Here is a 13,713-nt window from a genome sequence, read left to right on the forward strand (position 1 = left end):
AGTGGCTGTAGCTGTTAGAGTTGGCCAGCTGGTTTGAAGCTCCCCTTTTCCCCGTAGTGTAATATATCCCATGCTCGCTGGAGCTCACAGCCCATGGAATATCTTTGCAATTTGTAACCAGCGCACAATAGGGCTTCAGCTGTAATTTCATAAATCACCCCAAAGCCTCCGTTTAATAATAAATCTTCTGATAGCTCTGGATTGCAAGGGACCAAACAAAGGTCCGAGAGGGTTTTGGGGGTTTTTTTTGCCTTTTGAAGAGGAAAAAAAAAATTAGATGCAGAGACATTTGCAAAATCCACAAGGGGTCAGTGTCTTGGCAGAAATCCTCCTTCAACGTTGAAGAACACAAGCATGGTCTCAGCTCCAGGATGTTTTTAATACTCCGAGACAAGGGTAGGATTTGTGGGGGCAGGAGGTTGATTTTGATGTTTCCCTCTCCCTCCCTCCCTCTCTTTTTAGTGAAAAAAAGCAACTCAAGCAGCAATTCTGCTTTGCTGCACTGTTTTTCTGCTTGCTTCGGCACAAGTGACCTCTTGTAGGAGTAGGAGCACCCAGCCAGAGCCTTGAAAGGGGATGCCAACCTTGGACCTGTGTTGTTCAACCAGGATGGATGTTAGGGCCAGGCAGGGAGGGGGTTCAGCACCACCAGCCTTCCCAGAAGAACTTCCCAGTGCTCAGAAATGGATGGAAAAGCGATGCCAGAATAGGACAGTGGGATCACAGTTGGTTTACCCAGTCCCTCAACACTGGTGCAACTCCATGGTGAGCTCATGGCTCTCCTCAGGTGCCCTGATGCTTCCCAGTTTGGTGGCATCACCCCCACCATGCCTGGAGACATCAGCCCAGCCTGAGCACAAGTCAGGATGGAGCAACAGGATGAAGCTGTACAGCAAAGTGGCAGTGGATCAGTAACAACCCAAGTCTACCCAAACTGCAGCCCAAACCCACGTCTGACCATGGGGCCTGTGGAGCAATGAACTTGTGCACACATGATGCCTTCCAGCATCACATAGAGCTTTAAATAAATGCCAGCCTCCAAGTCCTCCCCTCTCCTTGATCTATCTGAGCAATGCGTTACCAACAGCAGATCTACAAAGGAGGTAGAACATTTCCCAGCTCATCTCAAGACAATCATCCCAGAGGTATTTTTAAAACAAAGGAACACCTTGCTCAATGCTGCTCCAGTAATTTTCTTTCACAGCCATGTAAAAAGTAGGCTGAGATTTGAAAGCTCATCTCCTACATTTCTTTATACCATTCTCCTGCCCAGATGGAGGACTGCAGGATTGTTCTGCAGATGTTTTCTGTTGACTCAAGGACCACTGCACCAAGAGGTGATGAACAGAGGCTTTAAGAGTCTTTGTTCCCTTTTCTCAGGTGCACTGTACTGAATCAGCTCAAACACACAGAGGGGAGGTTTCTTATGGGGGAGCGTAGGTTGGTGAAAGAAGGAAGATTGCCCAAGTCTTACTCAAGGAGCAGCTCTGACCTCCCACCTCCCCCTCCACGCACCATCACTTGTTTCACAACACTACATTAAAAGATTACCTCACAGCTTTCTTTTACATCTCCTAAACTCAAGTTTATGAATGTTAAGCAGATATCAAAAGCCTTCTGGAAGTTTAATCTCAGCTTGCCTAGTTTCAGAGTACAGAGGTACAACCACCTTGGTCAACTCCAAAATCATTGCAAAGCCCCTTTTTATCTTGTTTGATACCAGCTCATACGCACATTTCATGAGATATTTACTAATGCAAGAATTCAAGGACATGGCTATCAAGTGTTTTGTTTCATTTTTTTTAAGAAGAAAAGAAATATTGAGGTCAGTTCCCACCAGCGCACCACACACTTAGAAGTCACCTCAGCTGTTGAGAAGCTTCCTGCCCAAATTACTACACATACACTGCAATTTAATTGGTTATTTACACCAACAGCAGCATAAATGTTGCTTATTTAAGGACTGTCTCCTGAACCCACCACAGGTTTGACCCAGTTGGGCAATGTGTCAGATTTCAGGGATTGATAAAACTGGGAAGCAGAGAGGTCTCCCATCATTTTCCCATGAATGGAGGGCTGGACTCCTGCAGAGAAAGAGACTACTTGCCATTGATATGACTGTTCACCTCCACCACCTTGGCCATAAGATTTGGGATTGAAATGCTGCTTGAAAGAGGCTGAACCCCAACCATTCATGCACAGACCATGGTGCCCAGAGGGGTGGAGTAGGTAGAAGCTCTTGAGGCACCATGATTTCTGTTTTCCCTGGGAAGCAGGAAGAGGTGAAGATCCAGAAGACACTGGACATGGACGATGTGTGCTCTGAAGATGATAGAAAGGAAGAATTCTTTAGAATGCAGTTTTTTTTCAGCAGAAAAAAAAAAATAAGGAGTCTCTGCCAAAACCTCTAATGCATTTTAACTTTTTTCTTGGTCTTCCAAGGCCAAAGAAGAGCTCTCCATAAGAAAACAGACCCCTTCTCTGTGCAAATTGTACAGATGTGAGCCCAAAGAATATGCAAAGACCTCTGCAGAGGTGAGCAGAGAGAAGAGCCACTGGAAGGTCCCAGCTGCAGCAGTGCCAAACACATCACATGGAGAGATCTTCTCCTACAGATCCAGCACCAAACCATTGTGTCCAGAAAGTCACACGCTTGGGAGTTTTAAGAAGTAACAATAGGTTAATTATTGACTCACCAAAGTTATTTTTAAACTGCTGCTGCCACAGAGAAGAACTGCAGAAGCTGTTAGAACATCAGCTCCCCTGGACTGATGGTCCCCACTCAATCCCCACCATACAATCCAGACCATCGGCTGGCTTACAAAGTCCTCAGAAGAAAGAGGAAAAACATGCTGAATTCCCCAGCATTTGAATCACGTAAGCGTTTGCCAAGAACGGGCCTCCCTCGTTAGGGTTTCATAATTCTTCAATCCTTTCAGACTCACTCAGACACCACTTGGGTAATCATTAACTGTTCCCAGCGCTCAGCGCCTGCTCAGTTGAGCTCCGAGTGTTCAAGCTTGGCATACGAGACCTTCAAAATTAACAGCATTGCAGTTTATTTCTGTTAATTATGCTATTTTGGAAGGAGAAGAGGAAGGAAAGCAATTTCCAGAGACTAGTGGGGGTTTTCTTCTCACCCTTCCCCCCCAGCATCCTTTGGGAGAAGGCACTCCACACTCATCATGTATCTTGCCCAGAAATGGGTTGTGGTTTCAATTCTCCATCCCAAAAGTGATCACAGTGGCATGTCAGATATCCCTGCTGCCACAGGAGGAGGCACAGCACATGCTCCACGCAAAGCCCTTCAGATGGTGACGTTTAACCACAGTTGGGGTTTCAGTTAGTTCCCCAGAGCACTTTGTACCACCTGCCTGTAATGCCTCTTGTCCCAAATGCCATCCCACTGCGTGGCACCACAACCTGACTTGGAGCAGTGCTGAGACAGAGAGCATCATCCAGCTTAAGACATACAACCCAGGTTGGAAGATGATAGAAGATATGAGTGTTGGATATAAGAGACAACCAGGGAAAAGATGCAGAATCTTCTCCCTCCAAAACCAGCAATAGGACAAGAGGTAATGGCCTCAAGGTAGGTCAGGGGAGGTTCAAGTTGGATATTAGGGAAAACCTTCTCAGAAAGAGTGGTCAGATATTGGAACAGGCTGCCCAGGAAAGTGGTGGAGTCACCAACCCTGGAGGTGTTCAAGAAACATGTAGATGTGGCACTCGGGGACATGGTTTAGTGGGCATGGTGGTGATAAACTGACAGTTGAACTGGGTTATCTTAGAGGTCTTTTCCAACCTTAATGGCTCTGTGAAAACCCACAGCCAGGCTGCAAGGGATGCTTTGGGGACGCTTCCCTTTCTCTCCCATCCATGTTTTCTCCCATGCACATGCCCTGTGATGCCAGGCTGGAGGATATGCTCTGGGGACAAAGCCAGGCTGTGACCTCCTGCAAATAAGTGACACGGCTACACAGCCCCCACTGTCCCCCAAGACTGCAGTCACACAGGCAGGACACTGAAAATGTTTTGTGGCCATTTCATTTGGTTCCTGCCCCACCACAGGTCCCCAAATGAAGAGACACTGGGGACTGAGCAAGGGCCAACATCTCCTGCACCACAATCACATCCTGGTCATACCAGGAAGCAGGCAACGGGTCAGAGAAGCTCTCAATTTATTTGGAAAAAAATAATCAGTAGACATTTCCAGGAGCCTTTTATATGGACAAAATAATCCCATTTCCTTTTTTCCCCTGTGCCACAGGTTGACATCCAATCTCTACAGGAACAGTGGAGAACCTAGACAGTCCCATCACATGTCACAAGGCCACTGGCTTGTCACCCAATGGGCAACTGGAGGGTGCTGAGGTTGCCTGCACCCATGACACCCCAGGGAGCTGTGGGGGGAATGAGCTGGGAAGCACCAACACACAGATGAGGAACCCCTGAGCAAACCCTTGGCAGCAGTCAAAGCAACAGGGAAACCATCAGCTCCGAGAAGCCTTTAGCAGTGCAGCAGGATGGGGAGATGCCACCAGTCTGTGGGCTCTGGCAGCAGACAATCCATCATCCCCAAAACCAATTCCCACTGCCAGTGCTAACCCCCTCCCCCAGATGGGATCATACCAAACAATCCCATAAACAGCATCCAGATGTGATTTGGGAGGAGAAATAATAGTTCTTCATCTTCTGACAATGGTGCCCAGAAGGATTTGGAAAACTGACAAAAAGCTTTGAAGTTTTACGTAATGTGCTGGGACTTCTACAGGGACAGCTCCATCATCTCAGTCCCATCCAGCTAAGGGATCCCATCCCTTCCCACACCCAGAGGTCTAGAAGTCACACTGTTGTTACCCAAGGAAGACTACACTTAGGACATCTCCTCTGATACCTGGTCCAGCCTGAAAATAATGTGGGGAAAAATTATTCCTCAAAAATATTGGTAGCTCCAAGCCTGGCCTGATACCAAACTTCTCAAAACCAGAGACTGGCTGATGGGGGTGATTTTTTTTTAATCAAGTCTCCTAAGGAAAGATCCATCCCCACAATTTATCTGCTCATCTTCAAATGGGTTTTGCTAAAATCAATCACAAAAGACATTTCACCAGGTCTAGCATGTTGTCTCACATGCCCCTTGCTGTCCCTGTGCAGGAAAAAGCTGTCACAGAAACAAAACGTTGATTTAATAAGGAGCCTCCACAAATGGGATGCACTTTACACCCCCTCCCAGACCTCCCTCTTGCACACACCATAGAACCATGGAATGGTTTGGGTTGGAAGGGACCTTAAAACTCATCCAGTCCCAACCCTCCTGCCAGCAGCAGGGACACCTTCCACTAGACCAGGTTGCTCAAAGCCTCATCCAACCTGGCCGAGAACACTTCCAGGGAGGAGCAGCCACAGCTTCTCTGGGCAACCTGGGACACTGTCTCACCACCCTCACAACACAGAATTCCAGTTTTCATCTCACTTCTCAGAGATTCATTTTCAGCTTTGTCCCCCCCCAAACCCCACATCCCCCCGAGATGGGGCCAGAGGGCAGCTGCAAGAGTCACATTTCCCCAAGAAATTCCGGGAAAGGCTCTCCTGCTTTTAACGAGAAAAGGTTTTTTTCTGCCTACTTCCATAGCCAAGCTAATAAAAATGGAAAGCAATCAGAAATTCCAGCAAAAGGGAGGTGTGGGGGAGGAGGAAAGGGAAGATACCACTCATTTGAATCTATTCTAAAGAGGAGAAGATAATTAGCCACATATATCCCAGAAAGGATAGCAACAGGATTTGCAGTTATTGGGAATGCACACTTTAAGAGCATTTGCCAAAAATGCCTCCTTTTATTAAAAAGGAATGAGTTCACAAAGGCCCAACTGTAAGAAAGGTTGTAATTTGCCCAAATAAAACTTAATTTGATCCATGAAATAGCTGTGGTTTATTGTGTAATATATGTGCTATGTGTTTTAATTTAATAGAATCCAATATAATTGTAAGGCAGTCGAGTTTCAGAGCAATTTTGGGTTGTTCCCACAGTGGATATAGTACAGATGCGACTTTGTGCATGGCCCCAGCACATCCATAAATCAGGAATATATAGGAAGGATTATCCACGAAGCAGCAAGCGACGCTTCGTCACGCACCAAACGGAAAACAAGAGCTTTGAGCAACGCAAAGGAATTGTTCAGCGGAAATAACTCTGGGTGCTTTGCTGTTAACTACTGCATCTCAGAATCCCCAAGCCAATCTTGGGGTGCTGGGACAGGGACCAGCCCTAGGATGCCACCCAGCGCCAAGTGATGCTGCAGACTCCGTTGCAATGCCATGTCACCTCCCTTCCTGCTGGATATTCAGCAACCCAGTCCACCTCGAGCGAGGGGAAATGGAGATGAATCTTTATTTTGGCTTTCTAAAGAAAGTTGTGGTCCATGTTGGCCAGCCACCAGGTCAGGTCCATGTTCACCCACAAGGCAGCTCCTGCTCCCAAACAGCTCAGACAAGGGACAGGAGGGACACAATGGGTGCCAGCACCATGATCTCTTATGACGCAGCACAGCTCCACAGCCACTCCACATCATTTCTTGGGAAACTGAGCTTAAAAACCAGCCAGGACAACCAAGCAGCAGCAGATTCACCACCAGCCTTGCTCACCAAGTTCAACAGCTCAAGACCCAAGGGGACACACAGCTCCAGCAGCAGTTCTGTACATCCACAGCCCTGCCCCCACAGCAGGCTCCCTCCACAGGGCCATTTACCTGGATGAGACACTGGATTTTTGGTCCTGATGTTTGTTAGAAACAGGGGAAAAAACCCCCAAAACAATACCAACAAAAAAACCCCCACCCCACTCTGGCTCCTGAGGCTCCTCTCAGAGCCCTTGAAGGCACCAGCTCCAATCCCCAACCCTGGCCCACACCAGGTCCTGTGCAGGTGTTAAATCTCTTCCTCCACATCAATGCCACCTGCTGCCTTGAAGCTACACACAGCTGTGACACCGAGCAGGCAGGAAGCCCAAGCCTATAGGACCTGCTGAAGCTTTAAGAAGTTTTAAAAGCTCAGGTATACATATGAACACTTCAGCAACTCTGCTGCTCTGTTCAAAACCTTCTCATCCCAAACCAAGAGCTGGAGATGTTCCATCACTTACAAAGACCATGAAGTCAAGCAGCATCACACCACACGACAAACCTCCATCTCCTTCCTCTGCACCAACAGTGATTTTTTTCCCCTTTTTCCTTGCTAACCCCTGCACAAGGGGCAATATTCAGCTTTTAATTACACATTGAACAAGTCCTCACCACTTCTGCTGGAGAGATAAAATCCTGAGAAGGATATGGTCTAAAGACTGACAGACCCTGTAGAACTGTGGCAAAACCTGTGCCACAAAGAGACCCTTGCTTCTCTTCTTAAGAAAATCCAGATGTGGTTCCTTTCAGCATTCATTTCTTTGCTGTTCTGGCTAGTAAAAGGTATTTCTCAGTCATAGTAGCAATGAACATCAAGGACAGGGATGATGAACATCTCATAGGAGAAGCCTCTGGGACCTACCAGCAGCAATTGGCTGCTTCTCATCAGCTTATTGCACAGACAGTTTTAAAAAGCAGAATTACTCAAAATACGAGGATCTTGTTAAATAAGCACACTCCACAAACCACAGCCCCAGAGGACTCGGGTCTAATGCTCAGAGAATTACTAGTTCAGGACTTCCACTTGAGAAGACTTTAGGTGCATTTGGCCCAGGGAAGGCAGAAACAGACTGTGCAGACTTCAACCCCCTGGTTGCACCCATAACATCGTAAGGAACCAGCTGATGTCTCTATCAATGCTTTGGCAAACTCAGATAAAGGTGTCCAGTGAGTTTTATTGCCCAATATCTTAGAACACCTCCATGTACCACCACCTCTGCATCGCACCACCTCCACAGGTGATCCATAAAGCAGTCAGAGTGAGTCAGACCACTCATCTCAGGCTCTTCAAGATCTTAGTCCTTGTTGACAAGGAAATTTGAGGGCTGTGGTCTGGGAAAGCTCCGCCTGAGGAGTCACTGCCTTGGAGGGGTGAGACTCACCAGCTTAAGATCAACCAAGGCACCAAACCCATGTAACACCCCCATCCTACAACAAAACTACCACCTCTCCATGAAAGCAACTGATGAGCTGGAACAAACTCCAAGGTTGGTGCATTGCTGAAGCCCTTCAGCACAGATGGAAGGTGTGTTTGCTCAGGGATTTGCTGTCCCTGTGTCTCCTCTGACCAGGCAGGGCTGGGAGGTGCTACAGGGATCCTGCTATGCTACTAAGTGGTGGCACACTCAGCTCCTTCAGCTCAGTTTGACCCTCTGTACCAGCATGAGGGGTGTCCCACCACTACTACAGGTAAAAAAAGTACTTCCCTGCTGCACTGCCCAACCCATACCTCCAAAAAAACCACAGAACCAAAAAAACCCTCAAAAATCTCCCTCAAAACACTCAGCAATAGCATAGCCACATGGGTGACCCAACAACCTTCCCTGGACAAAGCTAAACCAGCTCCAGCTCAAAAGCAATCACACAAAACCCTGCAGCACCCCAATACCAGGGCACACAGAGCAGCATCTGGAGCTTAGCCCAAGCACAGACCAGGTGGGAACACCCCAGCACCCTCCCAGCCAAAGGGCTCCTTTCCTCTCCACCCTTAAAATGGTGGAACCCCATATAGACCTTAAAGAAACAAGAATAAAGAACATGCCACTTACCTCAAGAGTTGGAAAACCATAACTGCTCCAGAACAAGAAAGAACCACACTTGGAAGAACCCAAAAGGGTGTGGCCATCTTGATTTTATAAAGGTTGGGGCAGATGAGCAAACAGCAACAGCTGTGGGATGGACACAGGAGAGACCCATCGGGTCGTTAGCAAAACCTAACGATGCCCAGCTGCTCCTGCAAACCTGGGCAAGGAAATAATTGTTCCTTCCCCAATGTGTCCTCCATCCACAGCCAACCCAAGGGCTGCTCCAAGTGCCAAGTTACAGTCACCCAACAACCCCCAGGTCCAAACCCAACAGAGGGTGATTGCACAAAAAAAGCTTCAGCTCAGCTTTGTGAGGGTCTAGGGTGGAGTTCAACAGCTTGGAAGTCCTAAAGCTTTTTGAAAAGGCCCTAAATTTGAATGATTACAGTAAGAAATTAAAGGAGAAAATTGGGATAGAAAAGAATACTTGATGTCTTCACTGCCTCACCATAAAATCCTTTTTTACTCCCTTTAAAGCCTTGCTGTCAACTGAAATAAAACCTCCAGATTTATTCCTGGGGAAGCATGTAATAAAAAAAAGACAAATGAAGCACAATCAGTGTGGATTGCACAAGGGCGTCCCCAAAATTAACCCTCAAAATTTCAACCCACGAAACATCCTTTCGCCGATGCAAATCTGGAACCAGCCTGGCTGCGCTGCAAAGGCAACAAGTTAATTAGGGAAAATCAATGGCATGTGAACCACAGCTTCTCTGGGCACTGGGCATGAGGTCCTCTGTGGTGTGGATGGTATAAGATCAAACAACAATGTCCATCCAATGTCCATGGGTGATATTTTGTCCAAAATATGGAAGAAATTGTTAGAAAGTGGGAAATAGCAGCACTGGTGCACCCGTGTGCACACAGGAGGGAGGAGGAGGAGCACAGGGAGGAAGGCAGCAGGCAACTCATGAGGTGAATGCAAAACCTTCTGGGTGATGGTGGGAGATGCAGGAAAAGAGGAGAAAAGGAAAACAGAGAGAAGCAATTCAGCTTTTGGCTGGTTCTTCCCAGTTAAAATGAGGATGGTATTAAGAAAAAAATCTCTTTAAAAAAAAAGCCCAAACATAAAAATGGCCCCTCGAGCGACTGCATGAAAGCGATACAGGGAGTGATGGAGGTGGCACGGCAGGAGAGACCAAAGCGAAGCCAAAGGGGATAAAAAAACCCCCGTGAAGCTCTTGAAAGCTGCCTTTAAACGATGGTGACATGTTTTGACACCGTTCCCTGACAACAATGGCTGTAACACAAGCAAAAAATTAATGATGTCAAATATTAATACTGCTGCTGCACTAACTCCACCAATGTGGTCCCAATTAAATATCAAGTGGGGTTCTAATTTGAAAAGCGATGGTGGGAATGTCATTGCAACATTCCCTGCTGGTGTCTCTCCCCCATGTCCACCCAAAGTCCATGCTGTCCCCACCACTGCTCCAGGCTGCTGTAGAAACACCAAGTCCAGTTGCCAAAATGCACAACCCTGACAGGCTCAGGAGGGATTTTAATAGTAAGTTTACGTCCTACTTTACTCTGAGTTTTGAGCCATTGAGGAGGTCCCATTGCATGTTCTCCTCTGCAAATATGAGGACTACAAAAATATCTCCTGTAATATTTTGTGGGTGGAATTCGTGGGTTTTTTGACACTTTTAACCACTTTGGCCAAGGGCAGGGAGTGACAGAACAAGGGGTGATGGCTTGGAAGTGGCAGAGGGGAGATGGAGATGAGATGTGAGAAAGAAATTCTTGGCTTTGAGGGTGGTCAGACACTGGCCCAGGTTGGCCAGAGAAGCTGTGGCTGCCCCTCCCTGGAAGTGTTGAAGGCCAGGTTGGATGAGGCTTTGAGCAACCTGGTCTAGTGGAAGGTGTCTCTGCTGATGGCAGGGGGGTTGGAACTGGATGAGCTTTAAGGTCCCTTCCAGCCCAGACTATTCTATCATGCTATGATGAAAGCTGAGGTGCTCCTGCAGTCACTGGACTCCAGAGGTTGGGACTTGATGAAAATCGAACGTACAAGGATTTGTACTACAACTTTAACACCTGGCACCACTAGTCACTGGCAATAAATAACTTTACTAACCACACGAAGCCAGACGATGTCCAACCTGCCCATGCAAGCACATGGGTGCTACAGCGCTGACAGCAACGAAGCTCATGCAGAAGTCAGCAAAGTGCCTGATTTTATCCAGGATTTCCAGAGAGAGTCAATCAGCCAAGACAAACTCATTTGACCAGGACTTCTCCTGGCTGCAACTGCTCCTCAGAGCAAATACATTCTTCCCAAACAATTCTGCATCTGTTTATTGCCTGAATGACAGACTGGGAGATCTACAGGACAAATCTGCTCTCAACTCATCCAACTCACCTCCGCATTACTGGAGAGATTCCTGAAATTCAGGCCATGCTACAGCATCTCCAACTAAGGATTCACCCAACCATGAGTTGTCCAAAACCACCATTTGCTTCTCAACCATCATAGAATGGTCTGGGTTGGAAGGGACCTTAAAGTTCATCCAGTTCCACGAGCCATCAGCAGGGACACCTTCCACTAGACCAGGTTGCTCAAAGCCTTATCAAACAAGTCTAGGAGACAGCTGACTCACAGACAACCCCTGTGCAAGGCTGATAATCCAAACTGGTCCCACTGGGCAGCTTCTCGGGCCATGGTCTATTCTGCTCTTCTCACCAGCACCGATACCCATTGATTTGCATTGATAACCATCAATTTGCACAAACACTAACGCTCATCTCCACCATGTTTTGTGTTACCAGAGAGATCACAGAGCTCTGAGCAAGAGCATCTATGGGAGATGTTCTTTTCACCTTCTCTGTTTGCTCCTTGGCTCTCAACTGTCCTCATTTACCCTCCTCTTGGGGACAACTGCAGCCTTCCAGCAACTCATTTATTGTATTTCTAATGGTCCTGGCTGAGATGGGAGACAGAGGTCACCCCTCTGGGAACCCCCCCTGAGTGCAGAGCACCCGAGCAGACACTGCTGTGCACTTCAGTCAATGGGGGGGGAGGAAAAAATAAAAAAGACAATTAAACCCCCCCCCTATAATGCGAATACTTTTATTATCAATGAGTGACTGGTATTAGCTTTTTGTCTGGGTATTAATAATATTTCAAAAAACCATACATCAAAATTAGGGTTTTCTCCTATTTTTGCTGTATAATTTTTCTTTTTTTTAAAAAAAAAAAAAAAAAAAATCTGTATTGAAAGAATTATATATAAGCCAAAGTGCATTTTCTGGTTTTTGTCCATATACACATTGCACCATACATAAATAATTACATTGTAAAAATGACTCCATAATTACAAGTATAATATATATTTTCATATAATATATAAAACTTTATATTAAATCTAGGTAGATGATATTTGGGATAGTCTGTGTCTTTTTTCTTTTTTTTTTTTTTTTTTTTTAATTTTTTTTAATTTTTCCTTTCGTCAGAGGTTGACCGTTATCGATTGTTACTGAGTAAAATCTCCAACCAACAAGGACACGACGTGATAAACTGTCTGGAATAACACGGTCCCCAGCCTTTGGCGAAACTAATCCGCACGCTGTTCGGGTCGTAGGGCCCGTCGGCGTAATCCAGATCGGCCGTGTGCTGCAAGAGGCAGGACTTCTCGTAGTCAAACACCTTGATGGAATAACCCGGCATCACCTTGCGCACTATCAAAGTCCTACAGTTGGGGATGTCCAGTGTCGGGGAGTTGACGAAGATGGGATGGTCGCTGCGGTTATAAGCCCACACACCGTCCGGTTCTTTGCTCAGTAAAATCCCGTAACCGATTTTACTTCGAGTCCTTCTCACAGTCTCGCTCCTGTTTTCCAGGTTTAGCTGTCCGAGGCAGAAGCCATTTCCTTGAGGTAGGTCATAAAATATACTGACAGACTGTTCGTACACTGTGTAGAGGCGACCGACACGCGTCCGGTGCTCCCAATAGGCCACGTTGCACCAATGGCTCCTCTTCACGGCATCGGGCGACGTACTGGCATCTGTAGGGGAAAGCAGAGGAAGAGTCAGGTCTTGCTGTGACCATCTGGGAAAAGACAAGTATGGGGGGTAAGCAAATGGCTCCTCTCACCCATCAGTTTTGCTCACACAGGAACTGAACTTGTGTTCAACCCAAAACTTGCATTCAACCCAAAGCTTGTCTTCAACCCAAAGCCTGTTGTCAAGCCAAAGCTCATGCTCAACCCAAAGCTTGTGCTCAACGCAAAGCCTCTCTCCAATCCAAAGCCCATCTCTAATCCAAAGCTCATCTTCAATTATGTCAAATGCCACCAAGAAAGAAGGCTCAAGTAAAGGCTAGTGACCCAATGGGCCACCCACCAGCTCCCATGGAGCTCAACATCTCTTTCTCTCTCTAATTTAATGTTCAATTCAGTGTCCAGGAGTCAGGACCCTGTGTAGTCAAGATACGTGCGTTTCTACCACCAAGAGCAGTCTGGATACTGTACCACTGCAACTCAGCCACCCCTGACCTCAGTGTGTCCCCAAGCTCCTCCAGCATTGCTATGGTGGTGTACCCCCATTTTCAAAGGCCAACTTGTGTTGAGCTGAAACACAATGGATGTCCATGAAGCGCTTGGATGACTGACCTGACGCTTATGTCAACTATGGAATATTCTTTGACAGCGATGCTGATGTTCCCACAGGGAACATGAAATCTGAGGAGGCATTTCATGCCAAGGGTGAGTAGTTGCTATGAACTATACATGTTCTCCTACAAAGCCACTGCAACGCTCTCCAGAACAATGAGAAACGTCTCTTCTTTTTAAGAATTACATTTGAGATAGGAGGGACGCAGACTGACAGAAATCTGTTTCATTTATGATACCTCAAGAATTTATGATGCCTCCAGAAGGAAGATGGAAACTCTCAGCCCTTAAAAGAGCCCCGAAGACGGCTAATTAACCTCTTGCAGAACATCATTCCT

At 46.8% G+C, this 13,713-nt stretch overlaps 1 protein-coding gene across 1 annotated transcript in view; it reads right to left on the reverse strand.

Annotated features, from left to right (window-relative positions):
* Positions 1 to 12,227: 12,227 nt before the first annotated feature.
* Positions 12,228 to 13,713, reverse strand: part of SMAD6 (SMAD family member 6) — a 1,638-nt gene continuing 152 nt past the window's right edge. Inside the window, exon 2 of the mRNA XM_029086368.1 lies at positions 12,228 to 12,769. Coding sequence (XP_028942201.1) covers positions 12,228 to 12,769 — 542 coding nt within the window. The remainder of the gene's footprint in view (positions 12,770 to 13,713) is intronic.

The sequence above is a fragment of the Antrostomus carolinensis genome, unplaced genomic scaffold (assembly GCF_000700745.2).
Source record: "Antrostomus carolinensis isolate BGI_N321 unplaced genomic scaffold, ASM70074v2 scaffold14738, whole genome shotgun sequence".
Taxonomy (NCBI): Eukaryota; Metazoa; Chordata; class Aves; order Caprimulgiformes; family Caprimulgidae; genus Antrostomus; species Antrostomus carolinensis.